At 42.2% G+C, this 19,119-nt stretch overlaps 2 protein-coding genes across 4 annotated transcripts; one reads left to right on the top strand and one right to left on the bottom strand.

Moving 5' to 3' along the window:
- Positions 1–2,479: 2,479 nt before the first annotated feature.
- Positions 2,480–6,206, top strand: LOC139554983 (putative nuclease HARBI1). 3 transcript variants are annotated; one of them, XM_071368322.1, is made up of 11 exons: positions 2,480–3,220; positions 3,308–3,484; positions 3,575–3,636; positions 3,719–3,805; positions 3,893–3,934; positions 4,003–4,176; positions 4,256–4,291; positions 4,390–4,944; positions 5,014–5,129; positions 5,226–5,337; positions 5,432–6,206. In XM_071368322.1, exons 8-11 carry the CDS (start codon positions 4,473–4,475, stop codon positions 5,800–5,802), a joined length of 1,071 nt encoding a protein of 356 aa, XP_071224423.1. In that variant the 5' UTR covers positions 2,480–3,220; positions 3,308–3,484; positions 3,575–3,636; positions 3,719–3,805; positions 3,893–3,934; positions 4,003–4,176; positions 4,256–4,291; positions 4,390–4,472; the 3' UTR covers positions 5,803–6,206. The 3 variants fall into 3 exon arrangements, with proteins under 3 accessions (XP_071224423.1, XP_071224425.1, XP_071224424.1); XM_071368324.1 differs by lacking the exon at positions 5,014–5,129; XM_071368323.1 differs by having other exon boundaries at positions 4,390–5,129.
- A 2,644-nt stretch (positions 6,207–8,850) lies between these two features.
- On the bottom strand, positions 8,851–15,546 carry cckb (cholecystokinin b). The gene is made up of 4 exons (XM_071368321.1): positions 15,432–15,546; positions 14,085–14,205; positions 13,606–13,764; positions 8,851–9,264 (listed from the first exon to the last, which is right to left on the bottom strand). Exons 2-4 carry the CDS (start codon positions 14,203–14,205, stop codon positions 9,128–9,130), a joined length of 417 nt encoding a protein of 138 aa, XP_071224422.1. The 5' UTR covers positions 15,432–15,546; the 3' UTR covers positions 8,851–9,127.
- Positions 15,547–19,119: the final 3,573 nt, after the last annotated feature.

The following is a 19,119-nucleotide window of genomic DNA, read 5'->3' as shown; positions in this document are numbered from 1 at the left end:
AATCCGTCTGGCCCTGCAGCATTGTGTATGTTGACCTGTTTAAAGGTCTTACTCACATCGGCTACGGAGAGCGTGATCACACAGTCGCCTGGAACAGCTGATGCTCTCATGCATGCCTCAGTGTTGCTTGCCTCGAAGCGAGCATAGAAGTGATTTAGCTCATCTGGTAGGCTCGTGTCACTGGGCAGCTCGCGGCTGTGCTTCCCTTTGTAGTCTGTAATAGTTTGCAAGCCCTGCCACATAAGACAAGCGTCTGAGCCAGTGTAGTATGATTCAATCTTGGCCCTGTATTGACGCTATGCCTGTTTGATGGTTCGTCATGACACCTTGACTTTGGTTATTGAACTACAGTAAGTGAAGTGGATTAAAACGCTGTAACAGAATGACGGTAACAGAATGACATCATGGGTCCCTGATCTGTACTATAAAGAAATGCATCATTGTGCATGTCATTCTCTTCATGGTGATGTATCCTGAATAGCAACACAAAGGTAGAAATATGTAATATCCTCCTTTGCATGTTTGGGTATTATTCTACACACTGGCTATTATTGTAAGGAGCTCCGCCCCCAAACAAGTTAAGACATCACAGTACAATAGAGTCTCACGCCCTGATCTGTTTCACCTGTCCTTGTGATTGTGTCCACCCTCTCCAGGTGTCACTGATTTTCCCCAGTGTATTTATCCCTGTGTTTCCTGTCTCTCTGTGCCAGTTCGTCTTGTATGTTTCCAAGTCAACCAGCGGTTTTCCCGTTCTCCTGCTTTTTGCATCCTCCTTTTTCTAGTCCTCCCGGTTTTGACCCTTGCCTGTTTCTGGACTTTGTACCCGCCTGCCTGACCATTCTGCCTGCCTTGACCACGAGCCTGTCTGCCACTCTGTACCTCCTGGACTCTGATCTGGTTGTGACCTTTTTGCCTGTCCACGACCATTCTCTTGCCTACCCCTTTGGATTAATAAACATTGTAAGACTCCAACTATCTGTCTCCAGTGTCTGCATCTGGGTCTCGCATTGTGCCTTGATAGTAGAGTATAGTTCAGTAGAGTACAGTATAGCACAATACAGTACACAATACAATAAATTATACTGTATTTTGAAAATGAAAAGACACTAGGCTATATTTCTTAAACTTACAGAAGGCAAATCATTTTTGCAAAACGAAATCAAAGTGTTGCTATTAGTTGTCAGGGGTCTTTACTTCAACATTGTGTTTGGATGTATTTCTAATACCTTTTAAGACTTTTGCTGCTAGCTGTTTTCTAAGACCCTTTTCCATCCATTTGACCAAAAATCAAAGCCTTTGCCTGTTCCTAACTTTTTGAATGGAAAGTAGACATGCGTCTATGCCTTAATAAAACATTCAAAAAAATTACTCTTAGCTTTAATTTGCAACCAAATGTAATGTTCTCTTATGAACGTCACATTAATGCTCATAGGGCTCTTTACATGGAAATGCCCTTCTCTGAAATTCTCTCTTGGACATCTGAACCATTATCACTGAAGCATTTCATCTCACGCCATGTGCCACCAATGTAGGCCTATTGCGGTGGTTCCCAAACTGTGGGTTGGGACCCACTTGTGGTTCGCAGCAGGTGTCCATGTGGGTTGTGGGATGACATTAACCACATGTTTTAATATATACATTTTCAGGATAGAAAAACCCAGTGTAAACTTAAATTACTAAAACCAAATAGAAACTATGTAGAAAAGATTATGGACCTATATATTTTTCAATAATAGCCTATAATCTTTGAGCATTTACATTCAACAAAATTGCAGCTACACCATCAGGCCTCCATTGATTTTGTTATGTTTGAGCATAAGAACAAAGCATTAGCCATGTAAAATTCGTAGAATTGTATGAAATTATCTTTTAATCTGCAACATGGCAGGATGTATAGGATTGCAGGAGATTAGCTATGAAAGGGCAGAATGTTCTCTCCACTGCCTAGATAATATTTTTTACTTATTCTTTGGTCTGTGTATGTTTTTTCACTGCTCAACCGTTATGATGGACCGCGACTCGAAAGACACCTCAATTGGTGGGTCAGGAAGCAAAAAAGTTTGGGAACGTCTGGGCTATAATACCCATTGCTGAATATCCATTATAGCAGTGATGTGCTGTATTTCTGTCTATTCTTCTACTTGTCATGCACTACTCTCTGTCCTGAGGTGAATAAGTGAATATGTTCTTCACATTTAATCTCTGTCCATTTCTCTTCATTCCCACAGCTCTGTCAATATTTACCAGATATGTACCTGTTCTCTGTCTCAGCTCTGTCAATATTTACCAGATATGTACCTGTTCTCTGTCCCAGCTCTGTCAATATTTACCAGATATGTACCTGTTCTCTGTCTCAGCTCTGTCAATATTTACCAGATATGTACCTGTTCTCTGTCTCAGCTCTGTCAATATTTACCAGATATGTACCTGTTCTCTGTCCCAGCTCTGTCAATATTTACCAGATATGTACCTGGGGCCTGTTGCACAAAAGTAGAATTAAGACATCCGGGATAAATGACTCAGCTGAGCTCAATGAAGCCAAAACATGTGCGTCCAGGCTTAATTGGTTGCACAAAGACCAAGCCAGGATGAGCAGACACGGATTCATTAAGCCAGGTGAAACCAATCCTGGATAGGTGCGCGCTCACGGCTCACTCAAATAGACCCCGCCACAGATCACAGATTAACTGATTTACCATGGCAACTAGAGCCGCGTACTTTTCCCCGTCGGAAGCACAAATCCTCATGGAGGCATACGAGGAGGTAAAAGATATAATTAAGAAGAAAGGCAACACCGCCACAGTGATAAAGCAAAGAGAAAAAGCGTGGCAAAGTATTGCAGACCGCCTGAATGCGTAAATAGTGCACAATTACACACTCACCGCTCCGCTGAAACATCACAATTACAATTCAAATATTTAATTCACATCTCCAAAAATGCAGTTGTACTGTAATTATGAAACGGTTAAATTTTTAATTGAAATGCACTGCAGATATGAGTGAAATTGTGTAAAGTAACTCCATCACACTGTATAAAGCTATGATAAATTTTTTGATATTTTTACTGAAAACAAGACAAAAATACCAAGTAATTTTTTGCAGTGTGACTCCATTAAATGTGTGTGTGTGTGTGTGTGTGTGTGTAGATTAAACATGAACGGGCCAAAACGGACATGGCAGCAGGTCAAAATCAAATACAAGAACATTCTGCAGAATGGTATGGTCCCTGACTAATATTTAACAAAGCACAAGCATATATTGTACCCAGAAGGTGCCTGCTCACACATTGTCTGTACTGTTTTAGCAGTGAAAAAGAATACCCACAGACAAGGCACGGGTGGTGGGTCACCAAAGGCTGACCTTACCCCAGCAGAGGACATGGCCTTGGAGCTAAATAAAGGCAGGCCCGTCTTAGAGGGGATCCCTGGGGGGAAAGAGACGAGCATAGGTTCCTCCCAAGATGCCACCCGCTTCATTCAAGGTATGTCCTTCCATCTCTACATGGGATACAACCACATTCATATTGAATCAATTTGGACTGTCTGACTTTGGTTTACCTATTGCCTTGCAGTGTCTGGCAGCACTGTGTTCCTGTTAGAGCCACCAGCACAAGCACCAGACGATGCTGATCCAGTGAGTACTCCATCAAAGGCATACTGTAGGCCTGGCATGTCTTGTCTACTAGCTTCAATATGAATCCGATTAAATGTGATAGGGTGAAGGCCCCAGTGCAGCAGCAACAGCACATGATGGAGACGATGATGAGGAGGAGACCATCTCTCTGGATTCCAGAAGGCATGAGGTATCATGTTAAGACTGTGAAAGTACTATTTACTCTACAATGGTGAGGAGTCCTCATCAAAATCAAAAAATCTAATTTCTTTTACAGGACCCAGATGCTATACAGTGGGAAAACCAGCCTGGCAACATAGTGCGTATTAATAAAAGGACACCACATCCTGCCAAATTCCAGCTGCGCTAATTGTATTGTGTTCACAGAGCTCACAAGCTATCAGAAAGTTGTATGGCAACCACCTCCGGCGCCAAATAGAACTGGCAGACATAGACATTCAGTACAAGAAGAAAAAGATGGAAAATCTTGCACTGGAGTCCGAAATAAAAAAGAGGACAATTAGGAAACTGGACCTTGAAATAAAAAAACTTGAGAGGGAGGTGAGATATGCCTTCAATGTACACTGTATGCTAACTGTAACACAAATGTATTAATCATTATTTTTCTTTCCTCCCCCAGCTCCAAGAAGATGACACAGCTCAAAATAAAAATTTGGTATATTCTCGTAAAGTCAAGTGAGCCATGACATATGAGCTCTTATTGTGAGCACACAGGACGGTGGCATCTTTCTAAGTTTTTTTTTATTTTCCCAGCAATCAGTACAACCAAGTCATCGTTATAAGGCATCGCCCTCTTTTGCCCACCCCCCCAGCACCAGGTGTGGCCACTAGCCTATATGAAGGCCCAAAATTGTGTGTTCCTTTCTGCTCTGACAATGGCATGCCCATTCGTGCGAGATGTGGTGGATGAAGAAGCACTTGTGCTGAGGAGAGCCTTCAGGCGAGAAAGGGTCTTCAGGGACCGGTTGGACCCACTGGCCTTCCCTGATGACCATCTATATGAAAGATACAGGTTTTCTGCAGATGGCATCAGGTATCTATGCAGACTACTGGGTCCCAGGATTAAGCACCGCACTGCACGGAGCCATGCACTGAGTGTGGAGCAAATGGTTTGTGTGGCCTTGCGCTTTTTTGCTAGTGGAGCCTTCCTGTACTCAGTGGGGGATGCAGAACAGCTGAACAAGGCCACAATTTGCCGCACAATAAGGAGTGTGTGTCTGGCTATCAAAGCATTAGCAGATGTCTTCATCTCCTTCCCTGGCCACAGAAGACTCTGTGACATCAAAGAGGAGTTCTATAGGATTGCAGGTAAGAGGATCTACAAATTACAGGACAACTGTTAACACATAGTAGGATACTCATTACTTTGTGTGACAGGTTTCCCCAATGTCATTGGTGCAGTGGACTGCACACACATAAGGATAAAAGCCCCCTCAGGTGCCCATGAGGCCGATTTTGTGAATAGGAAATCCTTTCACAGCATTAATGTTCAGGTGAACATAACTTTTTGATATTGTCCATTGACGAACACTCTGCATTGCCAGTGATGTGCATTGATTGGTGTAATATTCCTCATCTTATGATTTCAGATGGTCTGCAATGCTGACTGTGTGATCAGCAATGTTGTGGCAAAATGGCCTGGCTCAGTCCATGACTCCAGAATCTTTCGGGCCTCTGAAATCTATCAGTGCCTATCACAAGGTAAGCCACACAACCCCTATTTATAACCATCATGGCTGTGTCAAGAATATCACTGTGTTTATGAGGTAGTAATGATGAGATTTTGTGTTGACAGGTGAATTCTCTGGTGTGTTGCTGGGAGACAGGGGGTATGGCTGCCAGCCTTTTCTCCTGACACCTTTCACAGACCCCCAGGAAGCACAGCAGGCCTACAACCATGCCCATGCCAGGACCAGGGCCAGAGTTGAAATGACCTTTGGCCTCCTGAAGGCACGCTTTCACTGCCTTCACAAATTAAGGGTCAGCCCTGTTAGGGCATGTGATATTACTGTGGCTTGTGCTGTCCTCCACAATGTGGCCTGCCTGAGGAAGGAGAGGGCCCCCAGAGTGCCACCAGCCATGGACTGGGACAATCCGGCAATCTTCCCTGATGACGACAGTGGTCGGCTGCTGAGGGACCAATATGTGTTGAATTATTTTAGTTAGTATGTGTGCTTTCAATTTTGGTTAAATATGTCCTGCGGTGGCAGAGGAATTTGGGTTTTTTTGGGTTCGTTTTTTGACGAATTTGGCCTCTTATGATGTTTGTGCGTTATACTGTGTGTAATACAAGGCTGCAGGGAGGCTACTGCATCCATTCATTTGTCTGTTCAGTTGATGTGTATGGATTTGTCCTGCATTTATTTTAGTGTGCAGACATGCAGGGTGTGTTATATACAGACCTTTGAATGTGTATGTATCATTTTGTATAATATGCTTGGATTCTGTGCTTTCCATCTTGTAGAGTCACTGTGACTTCAGTTTCGAAAGGAGCTGATGGTTTACCTGCTTTGTTTTGTCCTTATTCAATAAAGGAACATAATGTTACACATTGTGTTTTTATATTCATATGGAATGTGTATTTGTTTATATGACAGAGTACTAGGGCCACACTGAAGAAAAAGGATAAAGTCATAAATTTATGAGGCTGGTTCTTTCTGCAGAAAAGCTACATATTGTTTTTACAGTTTTGATACTTATGACAATGTGATACTTAATATTCTGGCACATCAGCATGTCTTTGTTTATGAAACCATACTGAAGTACAATTTCACGAAATGCCCCACATCTGTCATTTTAACAACTGTCCTCCTTTAAAACAACTGGTTACAATATTATGACTTGTGTTTTTTTCCCCTCTGTGGCCCTAATATTCTATCATTTTATATATAGCCTTATAGTCTATGGGAAACTGTAAATTATCTAATGATAGCAACATCATCTAAAAATCATTTTTTATCCAAAATCATTGAAATTAATGATCACAAACGTTTAAATAATAACAGTGGGTCTAGTTATATGTGATAACAATGTATAGTGAGCAGTGAAATAACTATTGGTTTCCATTTGTGGTGACTGCTGACTGACATTAGGGATGAGATTAAATAGATCCTGGAATTTAGCCTGGTCTGGAGCAGGCTAGCTCCACAGAATAAATCTCCATGGTAATTTATACCATAACATATCCTCCTGCCCCCTATCCATCTTTAGTGCAACCGGATTACGGATCAATTGAGCCAGGATCACCAAGATATCCTGGCTTAATCCCTTATCCTAGTTTTGTGCAACAGGCCCCTGTTCTCTGTCCCAGCTCTGTCAATATTTACCAGATATGTACCTGTTCTCTGTCTCAGCTCTGTCAATATTTACCAGATATGTACCTGTTCTCTGTCTCAGCTCTGTCAATATTTACCAGATATGTACCTGTTCTCTGTCTCAGCTCTGTCAATATTTACCAGATATGTACCTGTTCTCTGTCCCAGCTCTGTCAATATTTACCAGATATGTACCTGTTCTCTGTCTCAGCTCTGTCAATATTTACTAGATATGTACCTGTTCTCTGTCTCAGCTCTGTCAATATTTACCAGATATGTACCTGTTCTCTGTCCCAGCTCTGTCAATATTTACCAGATATGTACCTGTTCTCTGTCTCAGCTCTGTCAATATTTACTAGATATGTACCTGTTCTCTGTCCCAGCTCTGTCAATATTTACCAGATATTTACCTGTTCTCTGTCCCAGCTCTGTCAATATGTACCAGATATGTACCTGTTCTCTGTCCCAGCTCTGTCAATATTTACCAGATATGTACCTGTTCCCTGTTTCAGCTCTGTCAATATTTACCAGATATTTAACTGTTCTCTTTCTCAGCTCTGTCAATATGTACCAGATATTTAACTGTTCTCTTTCTCAGCTCTGTCAATATTTACCAGATATTTAACTGTTCTCTTTCTCAGCTCTGTCAATATTTACCAGATATGTACCTGTTCTCTGTCCCAGCTCTGTCAATATGTACCAGATATGTACCTGTTCTCTGTCCCAGCTCTGTCAATATTTACCAGATATGTACCTGTTCTCTGTCCCAGCTCTGTCAATATGTACCAGATATTTAACTGTTCTCTGTCTCAGCTCTGTCAATATGTACCCGTTCTGTGTTTAGTGTGCTCAGGAGATAGTCTTGTGATTGTCTTATTGATGATGTGATTTGGTTATTAATTGGTTTATTTATTAGGAAAAGAATGAGCAGTCATTTCTTTATTTCCACCAGTTAGAACACCAGCGTTCCAGTCACTTTACAGTCTATCTCCAACAGTCTTTATTTCAGCAGGTAGAGAGAAACAGAACAGACAGAACACAAACCAAGCAGAACATAAAATAAAGGCTATTTTAGGATTTGAGTATTTTCCAGATTCCTGTGTTTTCTCATCTCGGGTTCATGGTATGATATTCCCATCAAGTAACAGAACACTTCAACGTGGTATGTCCCAAGATACTGTACCTCCAAACACTTTTTCATTTTCAGTTTAGTATGTAGGCCAACATTCCGATCAGGCGCAAACAGGTTAACCTAATGTTGCTTTCATGTTATTGAAACATTTTGTCAACTTAAGCAATTGATAAAAAAACTAATTGAATTGGTAACACATCAAGATCTACATTTCCCTATATAATTTCAACTTCAATTTCAGTGACTGGGCTTGATGTTTGGTACATCTGCCATTTAATGATGTTGGTCAACAACATACAGTAAATATGAATCACAACATGATGTTGAAGTCTATTCCCTGTCGGTTGTTGTTGCAAACCAGTTATGTCAGGCAGTACTGTTGTTCACAAATGACATGTTTGTAAGTGAAGGGGGCACAGCTGCAGCGTCTGCTAGTTTTCATCCTTGCCTTTTAATCAAAGACTGATTCAGACCTGGGAACCAGGTGTGTGCACTCTGACCAATCGTTGCACTTTATAAATCAGTAAATTATATTCATTGGTTAATTGAGAGAACTGAAAAGCAGCAGGACTGGGGTCCTAGAGAAGTGAGCTCTGTGTTCTACCAGCTTTATGTATTATAATGAGCCACTACGTACTATTTATATTTCTAGTTTAACGTCTTAAGGTGATACCATGAGGGTATTATGTTATTTGTGTGAGTTGTTATCTGTGCATGCTTACGTGGGTGTGAGCATGTGTCTTTGGGAAGTCATTTGTTGAGATACTGTTCATTCTTAACTTTTATTGATCCAAGTTAATCTCATGACATCATATATATTTTTCCATTAACACCTGACCTTTTTTCATTCCATTCAATTCCCTCCAAAACCATAAACAGACAGAACACCAGGAAAGAAAACCAGAACTTTAAACATTTCCTGAAAAATTTGGCATATGTATATATTGCATCATGTAGTGTTTACAAACAAATACAGAATAAATATACTCTTATCGCGGGACAGTGACTGAGTTTGTTGTTTTCTCGTAGAGAGTGACTACTTTTTTTACAAGGAGTACTCGTACTCTTCTGCACTGCGGCGGCCGAAGTCCATCCACCCATTGTAGTCTCGGTCTTTTATCCGGTGGTTAGCACTGAGACCGCTAGCTCTGCTGTTCACTGTTGAGTTCTTACGGATAGAACCTAGAGGGAGGGAGGGACAGAGGAAAGCAGAGAGAGAGAGCTATATCACCTGTCTATCTTCTACTGGTGTGAGTCTTTGTGGCGGGTTGAACAATTTGGCTGCCCCACACGCATGCAGAGACATACTGTATCAACAGAAGCGCTGTGGGAATATCATTTATTAGCTAATGAATTATCCAGATTGAGAGTAGGTAACATACGACATGGCTAACACTGGAGATATCTGGCCGTGGTTGTTTGACTGGCGTGTGAACTATGGTAATATCGATGGTGTTCGTGTCACTGGGGAGCTTTTAACACTCCTCCCACGCCACCCACACACACACACACACACACACACACACACACACACACACACACACACACACACACACACACACACACACACACACACACACACACACACACACACACACACACACACACACACACACACACACACACACACACACACACACACACACACACACACACACATTCATTGTAGGAGGTGTAAATGTCAAGCGTGTTACAGAGAGTCTTTCACATGCTTCCTGTGAGCCAAGACACTTCACAGGTCTCAGAATGATCTCTCTCTCTCTCTCTCTCTCTCTCTCTCTCTCTCTCTCTCTCTCTCTCTCTCTCTCTCTCTCTCTCTCTCTCTCTCTCTCTCTCTCTCTCTCTCTCTCTCTCTCTCTCTCTCTCTCTGTGTGTGTGTGCGTGTCAGAGGCCAGTGTTCTAAGCCCAACCCTCTGTCTGATTATAGAATTAATAACAGTCTTTACTAACAGGGTTCAGAGCTGCAATATCATGCCCCTCTTGTTCCATCTCTCTTTCTCCCGCTGTCTTTTTTTCTGGCTTATTCTATTCCCTCTCTCTCTTTTGCTCTACATCTGTTTCTCTGACCCTTCCCCTGCCTCTGTCTCATTGACACAGTAGAGTGATGCACATAATAACAGACTAGCTGTGTAGGTTGTGATTTCATGGTACAAACTGTGAACATGAACTTTTGAAACAATAAAGTTAGAATTTTTTGGCTTGTTGCTTTAAAGGCCCAGTGCAGTCAAAAAACTAGATTTTCCCGTGTTTTATATACACTGCTCAAAAAAATAAAGGGAACACTTAAACAACACAATGTAACTCCAAGTCAATCACACTTCTGTGAAATCAAACTGTCCACTTAGGAAGCAACACTGATTGACAATAAATTTCACATGCTGTTGTGCAAATGGAATAGACAAAAGGTGGAAATTATAGGCAATTAGCAAGACACCCCCAATAAAGGAGTGATTCTGCAGGTGGTGACCACAGACCACTTCTCAGTTCCTATGCTTCCTGGCTGATGTTTTGGTCACTTTTGAATGCTGGCGGTGCTCTCACTCTAGTGGTAGCATGAGACGGAGTCTACAACCCACACAAGTGGCTCAGGTAGTGCAGCTCATCCAGGATGGCACATCAATGCGAGCTGTGGCAAGAAGGTTTGCTGTGTCTGTCAGCGTAGTGTCCAGAGCATGGAGTCGCTACCAGGAGACAGGCCAGTACATCAGGAGACGTGGAGGAGGCCGTAGGAGGGCAACAACCTAGCAGCAGGACCGCTACCTCCGCCTTTGAGCAGGAGGAGCACTGCCAGAGCCCTGCAAAATGACCTCCAGCAGGCCACAAATGTGCATGTGTCTGCTCAAACGGTCAGAAACAGACTCCATGAGGGTGGTATGAGGGCCCGACGTCCACAGGTGGGGGTTATTGTCAATCAGTGTTGCTTCCTAAGTGGACAGTTTGATTTCACAGAAGTGTGATTGACTTGGAGTTACATTGTGTTGTTTAAGTGTTCCCTTTATTTTTTTGAGCAGTGTATATTTCCACACAATGAGGTTGGAATAATATTGTGAAAATTATTATAATGCCCTTTCAGTGTAAGGGCTGTTTGAAAAGGTTGCCTGAAATTTCAGCTTGTTTTGGTGGTATGGAGTTTTGGCCTTCAATGGTGACATCTTGCCTGGCTACCCAGACTCCTTGCTCCGGCCAAATGCTACGCCACGTTCACGGACTTTAGTTTCTTCTTCACAGTAAGTATGGATCTGAGTACGCCCCGACCCTTCACCGAATGCGAGCACATTTGGGGCCGTGTAAATGGTCCAGAAACCAATGGGTTGGGCCAGAACCAGAACACACGTGGAAGATTCGTCGTTGGCTTTGATACTCTGATTGGTTGAAGACAATCCGATCGATGATGACTTTGTTTTGTACAACGCCTCTCTTCACCACAAACAACTTCAATGATGGCAGCCTCAGACTAAAGTATGTAGCGAACGACAGAGCAGCGGAACAATTTAGTGTGAGTCGTCAGGCTAGGTGACATCCCCATGTGATGAATTAGTTAATGGCCCAATAAGAAAGTGTTCCAAACCTCTCTGCCAATAACAGCTAATTATCTGTTTTCCCTTCCTCACTCAGACCAATCCAAATATTCCTAGCAAAATTCTTGCTTGAGAAATGTCCCTTTGCTAAGAAGCTATTTTTTAAATTATTTTGAACCATTTAATTAAAGACAATAACAGTAAGGTACTTAATTGTTACCCAGAAATGATTTGATATTGAAATAAAATGGCTGCATTGGACCTTTAAAAACTTCTTCAAGATCGATAGGTCCCCTGCGGGACGTTGAGCTAACGTAGGCTAATGCCTGAGTAACAAGAACATTTCCCAGGACATAGACATATCTGATATGGGCAGAAAGCTTCAATTCTTGTTAATCTAACTGCACTGTCCAATTTACAGTAGCGATTACAGTGAAATAATACCATGCTATTGTTTGAGGAGAGTGCACAGTTTTGAACTTGAAAAGTTATCAATAAACAAATTAGGCACATTTGGATAGTATTGATCCAAAATTGATCAAAAATTTGGATCAGTCTAAAATTTTGCACATACACTGCTGCCATGTAGTGGCCAAAATCTATATTGCACCTGGGCTGGAATAATACATTATGGCCTTTCTCTTGCATTTCAAAGATGATGGTACAAAAAAATACAAAAAACGGTTGTGTTATCTTTTACCAGATCTAATGTGTTATATTCTCCTACATTCCTTCCACATTTCCACAAACTTCAAAGTGTTTCCTTTCAAATGGTACCAAGAATATGTATATACTTGCTTCAGGGCCTGAGCTACAGTCAGTTAGATTTGGGTATGTCATTTTAGGCGAAAATTGAAAAAACGTGGCCAACAAGTTTTTAACCCATGAGTTTAACACGTGAACTCAGCACTTATATATTTCTCTCAGATGGAAGTAGTAAATTCGGATTGTTTTGTGAACTTTATCAAAAACACCTCTTACAGAATACGTCTAATACTAACTCATTAGATAGACTGTCTTCAGTAGCCCCATGGTGCTATCTGTCCACATGTCTTCATCATGCTGTTCTCTGTCTGTTATCTTCTGAAAGGAGGTGTGTGTGTGTCTGTGTATGTGTGTGCGTGTGTATAACATCACACTAACTCAGACAGAATAACTCTACAGTTGTTGTCAGCAGTGTAAAAGCCCTGACTGAGATCTTCCCTGATCCTGTCACAGAACAAGTGTCTTTATAGATCCTGTCACTGACAAAGCAGAGACAAGGAGATGGAACGAAAGCCAAAGACCGGAAAGATATACACACATTCATGTACAAACCACCAAAGCTTTTCTAAACCACCAGCCATTTAGACCAAACAACACTCTCACTGTAATAGAGGTCCTAAATGGACTTTAAAAATGACTTGAAGAGAACAATGTGAGCTTTATTCATCTTCTCTCTCTTCCCTCTCTCTCCCCTTTGTCTCTCTCTTCTCTCTTCTCTCTCTCCCTCATACCTTTCTCTCATTCTCTCTCTTCTCTCTCCATCTCTCTCCATCTCTCTCCTTCCGCTCACCCTCAAGCCTCTCTCTCATGCATGTCTCTCTCCCTCTTTTTCTCTCTCAATCTCTCTCTCTGTCTGTCTCTTACATGCACGCACGCACACACACACACACACACACACACACACACACACACACACACACACACACACACACACACACACACACACACACACACACACACACACACACACACACACACACACACACACACACACACACTCACTCACACACACTCACTCACTCACTCACTCACTCACTCACTCACTCACTCACTCACTCACTCACTCACTCACTCACTCACTCACTCACTCACTCACTCATTCACTCACTCACTCACTCACTCACTCACTCACTCACTCACTCACTCACTCACTCACTCACTCACTCACTCACTCACTCACTCACTCACTCACTCACTCACTCACTCACTCACTCACTCACTCACTCACTCACTCACTCACCTTTCTGTGAGGAGATGAGTCTAGCCAACAATTCACTGAGGTTGGCTCTGGAGTCTCCATCTTCTTCTGCCGTATATGGGACGGTATTGTCCAAAGGGGCGGAGCGTGTCTGTCTGAGGCGTGGCTTGGAGAGGAAGTGGGCGTAGGCTTCAAGACGTGCTATCAAAGGGAGTACGAAACACCTTGTTAGCTTTTGTCTACTGTCTTGGGTTGGTTGGTGCAATTCAATGACATAGGTAAAAAGATTATGATAATAATTGATTGATATAATCTGTTATTGCTAGTGCGTCTTTCTAGAGCCCAAGGATTGCCGTAAAAAGCATAAACATTCATCATATCATCAGGACACCAGTTTGAACAAAACGTATCCATCAGTTCCATTGTACCAGGAAAGATAAATCAAGCTCAGCTAAAGTATTTGAACGTATTTGATTGAAATGTATTTGACATCCAGATGTGGTACATCTCCCTGTTCTTACCTTCAGAGGAAGGGGGCATGGCAGGGTCGCCCTCTTGGAGGGGGGGAGAGGACTGGGGTCGTCCCAAACAGCTAGTGGACAGGACCACCAACAGAACACACACACACAACCCTGCCGTCATCTAGGGGAGAGAGAGGAGAAGAGGGGTAGCGGTGAGAGGAGTGGAGAGGAATGTGACATAAAGGTGTGAATGGTTAAACTACTTCTGTCGTCTGTCTGCTGTGTTCAGCGCTGCTCCGGTGAAAACTTCACTAAATTACTGAAGTCTTGACTTGTTCATCCCAAAGAGGCATTAGTGATGTGATGAGGTCATTGAAATGTTCTGGAGAGACATAGATAAACCTTTTCCTTCTCTTTCACTCCCGATCTGTTTCTTCCCTCCCCTCAGAGATCACTTCACTCATTGAGTCTGAATATAACTGAATTACTGAATTTCTTGTCCAGATTATTAGTCAAAATAAAATATGCTACAATAGAATATAACAGAATATAATACAGAATATAATAGAATGTAGACTAAAGTGATCTTTGAAAAATCTTACATATTTTACCCTAAAAGAAAAAATGACACAAATGTAAGTGTGGCACAGTAATTGTCAATCTGAATGACTGATAAATGTTGTCAGTCTGTAAAGTGGTCTATGGGGAGACCAGTGAGGTCACTGCCAGTTGTTCCCATCACTAAACCTACACTTCAGCTGCTGCACTTCAACTGATAATTTACATTCACTTCAACATATCACTCATTACACACACAGCAGTCCACGCTACATCATTTACATACACTTCAACATATCACTCATTACACACACAGCAGTCCATGCTACATCATTTACATTCACTTCAACATATCACTCATTACACACACAGCAGTCCACGCTACATCATTTACATTCACTTCAACATATCACTCATTACACACACAGCAGTCCACGCTACATCATTTACATTCACTTCAACATATCACTCATTACACACACAGCAGTCCACGCTACATCATTTACATTCACTTCAACATATCACTCATTACACACACAGCAGTCCACGCTACATCATTTACATTCACTTCAACATATCACTCATTACACACACAGCAGTCCACGCTACATCATTTATCCTCTTGATCAAACACAACCTAACAAGAAAATATAGCATTTGGATTAATGAAAAAAATTATTACGTTAAAATATAGTTCTCCAGAGATCTTGTACTTATTCCTGAATCAAGAAGAACTATATCCAATTTGGTAATTCATTTGCTCTCAATTAACTGAATAAAGGTAGAGAAATACGGAGAAAAACACTCACAGAGCGAGAGAGAAAAGGAAAGAAGAAGTTCTGTTCTTACCTTGAGGAAAGAGAGAGTCCTTGTGTTGGAGTGTTTGAGAGAGGGATGAAGGGACTTCTCCGCTCAGAGAGAGAGACACCCCTTATATACACCCCAGCTCTCCACCCAGTGTGTGTGTGTATGTGTGTATGTGTGTGTGTGTGTGTGTGTGTGTGTGTGTGTGTGTGTGTGTGTGTGTGTGTGTGTGTGTGTGTGTGTGTGTGCGTGCGTGCGTGCGTGCGTGTGTGTGTGTGCGCTGAGTTTTGTGTCAGCTTTTACCTCAATGATGACTCAGTGTGTGTGTCAGTGGGTTTTCTCAGCGTGTGAGAGCTTGGTTATGCCCATTAGGCCCTCTAGGGGGCATTACCTATATGTTAGTCCAGACCAGTTAACCTGGATTGCAACACATCAACTGAATTTAGATTTTGAGTTAGGTATGACAGACTTCCAGACGTAATGAGACAGAGAGAGAGAGAGAGAGAGAGAGAGAGAGAAAGAGGGAGAGAGAGAATGGGGTAGAATAGAATGGTCCTTGGTATCTACCTCTCCAGTCCCACAATTACACAGCCATGTTCTCTCTACAGTTGAAGTCGGAAGTTTACATACACCTTAGCCAAATACATTTAAACTCAGTTTTTCACAATTTCTGACATGTAATCCTAGTAAAAATGCTCTGTCTTAGGCCAGTTAGGATCACCACTTTATTTTATTTTTTATTTCTTTCATCACATTCCCAGTGGGCCAGAAGTTTACATACACTCAATTAGTATTTGGTAGCATTGCCTTTAAATTGTTTAACTTGGGTCAAATGTTTCAGGTAGCCTTCCACAAGCTTCCCACAATAAATTGGGTGGATTTTGGCCCATTCCTCCTGACAGAGCTGGTGTAACTGAGTCAGGTTTGTAGGCATCCTTGCTCGTACACACTTTTTCAGTTCTGCCCACACATTTTCTATAGGATTGAGGTCTGGGCTTTGTGATGGCCACTCCAATACCTTGACTTTGTTGTCCTTAAGCCATTTTGCCACAACTTTGGAAGTATGCTTGGGGTCATTATCCATTTGGAAGACCCATTTGCGACCAGGCTTTAACTTCCTGACTGATGTCTTGAGATATTGCTTCAATATATCCACATTCTTTTACTTCCCTATGATACCATCTATTTCGTGAAGTACACCAGTCCCTCCTGCAGCAAAGGACCCCCACAACATGATGCTGCCACCCCCGTGCTTCACGGTGGGATGGTGTTCTTCGGCTTGCAAGCCTCCCCCTTTCCCTCCAAACATAACGATGGTCATTATTGCCAAATAGTTATATTTTTGTTTCATCAGACCAGAAGACATTTCTCCAAAAAGTAGGATCTTTGTCCCCATGTGCAGTTGCAAACCGTAGTCTGGCTTTTTTATGGCGGTTTTGGAGCAGTGGCTTCTTCCTTCCTGAGTGGCCTTTCAGGTTATGTCGATATAGGACTCGTTTTACTGTGGATATAGATACTTTTGTACCTGTTTCCTCCAGCATCTTCACAAGGTCATTTGCTGTTGTTCTGGGATTGATTTGCACATTTCGCACCAATGTACGATCATCTCTAGGAGACAGAACGCATCTCCTTCCTGAGCGGAATGACGGCTGCGTGGTCCCATGGTGTTTATACTTGCATACTTTTGTTTGTACAGATGAACGTGGTACCTTCAGGCATTTGGAAATTGCTCCCAAGGATGAACCAGACTTGTGGGGGTCTACAATATTTTTTCTGAGGTGATTTCTTTTGATTTTCCCATGTCAAGCAAAAAGGCAGTGAGTTGTAAGGTAGGTCTTGAAATACATCCACAGGTATACCTCCAATTGACTCAAATGATGTCAATTAGCCTATTAGAAGCTTCTAAAGCCATGACATAATTTTGGGGAATTTTACAAGTTGTTTAAAGCCACAGTCAACTTAGTGTATGTAAACTTCTGACCCACTGGAATTGTGATACAGTGAATTATAAGTGAAATAATCTGTCTGTAAACAATTGTTGGAAAAATGATTGTGTCATCCGACTTGCCAAAGCTATAGTTTGTTAACAAGAAATTTGTGGAGTAGTTGAAAAACGAGTTTTAATGACTCCAACCTAAGTGTATGTAAACTTCCGACATCAAATGTATATCCCCTCTACATTCTCTCTCTCCCACCCCTCTCTTTCTTCCCCCTCTCTCTCTCTTTTTACTTTCTCTCTCCCCCTCCATCCTCCATTTATCTCTCTCTCTCAGTTGATTGGATGGGAATAAGAGGGATTAAAGCGACTCATTGATCACTGTGGTGACCTGAACAATCATTAGGCATTGATCAGCTGTCTCCGGTTAATATCCTCGTTAAGGGAACAACATTCCAGCGATCTATCAGAGGGTTTAAACGCTGTCACAGAGAAAAAGTCTTCACTTGTCTTTTCACTGGTTTCCTCCAGCTCCAAGGAAACTTTCAAGCCACTTGTTAAATGTTCCTGAATCTAATCCTATGATAACATTACCACAGATTAAGCTTGTCAGCATGTGGACTGAGACTCTTTCTATTATACTTCCTCCTTCTCTTTTTCTCATATTCTAAACTATCCCTCTTGCTGTTTGCTAAAAACACACACACACACTCTCTCTCTCTCTCTCACACACACACACACACACACACACACACACACACACACACACACACACACACACACACACACACACACACACACACACACACACACACACACACACACACACACACACACACACACACACACACACACACACACACACACACACACACACACACACACACACACACACACACACACTAGTGTGGGAGGCGCAGCCGGGCCTGTTCCAATTTGAATTGATTATCCCTTCTGTGGGTGGCGTAGGAGGTGTGTGTGTGAGCATGGGTATGTGCTTGTGGAATAGTGTAGTTGCGAGCTTGTGTGTGTGTGTGTGTGTGTGTGTTTGTTTGTATGATAACGTGGGTGCGTTTGTGTGTGTGTGGTTGTGTGTGGGTGTGTGGGTGTGTGTGTGTGTGTGTGTGTGTGTGTGTGTGTGTGTGTGTGTGTGTGTGTGTGTGTGTGTGTGTGTGTGTGTGTGTGTGTGTGTGTGTGTGTGTGTGTGTGTGTGTGTGTGTGTGTGTGTGTGTGTGTGTGTGTGTGTGTGTGTGAGATCTTGGAGTGTGTGTTTTGTATGAAACGTTTTTGCAAATGTGAGAACAGCACATAACTTGTAAGGACAGCACATAACTTGTAAGGACAGCACACAACCTGTAAGGACAGCACACAACCTGTAAGGACAGCATACAACCTGTAAGGACAGCACACAACCTGTAAGGACAGCACACAACCTGTAAGGACAGCACACAACCTGTAAGGACAGCACACAACCTGTAAGGACAGGACACAACTTGTAAGGACAGCACACAACTTGTAAGGACAGCATACAACCTGTAAGGACAGCACACAACTTGTAAGGACAGCACACAACCTGCAAGGACAGCATACAACCTGTAAGGACAGCACACAACCTGTAAGGACAGCACATAACTTGTAAGGACAGCACATAACTTGTAAGGACAGCACACAACGGAAACCAATGTGATCCAGTACTTAAATAAACCTCCTGAAAGAGAAGTGTCATTTTATGAATAGAGTACCTTTTGGGTAGTGTCAATTTGTAAAAAATAATTATTTATTTAACCTAATTTTAAA

This window comes from Salvelinus alpinus, chromosome 26 (assembly GCF_045679555.1).
Source record: "Salvelinus alpinus chromosome 26, SLU_Salpinus.1, whole genome shotgun sequence".
NCBI classification, from domain to species: Eukaryota; Metazoa; Chordata; class Actinopteri; order Salmoniformes; family Salmonidae; genus Salvelinus; species Salvelinus alpinus.
Note: the sequence above shows the minus strand (reverse complement) of the source record. Positions and strands in the feature narration are given on the sequence as shown.

Excerpts from the sequence above, each read along its gene's own strand:
- LOC139554983 (XM_071368322.1), top strand. The coding sequence starts at position 4,473 with ATGAAGGCCCAAAATTGTGTGTTCCTTTCTGCTCTGACAATGGCATGC. Across the intron at positions 4,945-5,013 it reads GGAGTTCTATAGGATTGCAG|GTTTCCCCAATGTCATTGGT; the intron begins GTAAGAGGATCT and ends TTTGTGTGACAG. Across the intron at positions 5,338-5,431 it reads CTATCAGTGCCTATCACAAG|GTGAATTCTCTGGTGTGTTG; the intron begins GTAAGCCACACA and ends TTGTGTTGACAG.
- cckb (XM_071368321.1), bottom strand. The coding sequence starts at position 14,205 with ATGACGGCAGGGTTGTGTGTGTGTGTTCTGTTGGTGGTCCTGTCCACT. Across the intron at positions 13,765-14,084 it reads CATGCCCCCTTCCTCTGAAG|CACGTCTTGAAGCCTACGCC; the intron begins GTAAGAACAGGG and ends TCCCTTTGATAG. Across the intron at positions 9,265-13,605 it reads ACTCATCTCCTCACAGAAAG|GTTCTATCCGTAAGAACTCA; the intron begins GTGAGTGAGTGA and ends CCCTCCCTCTAG.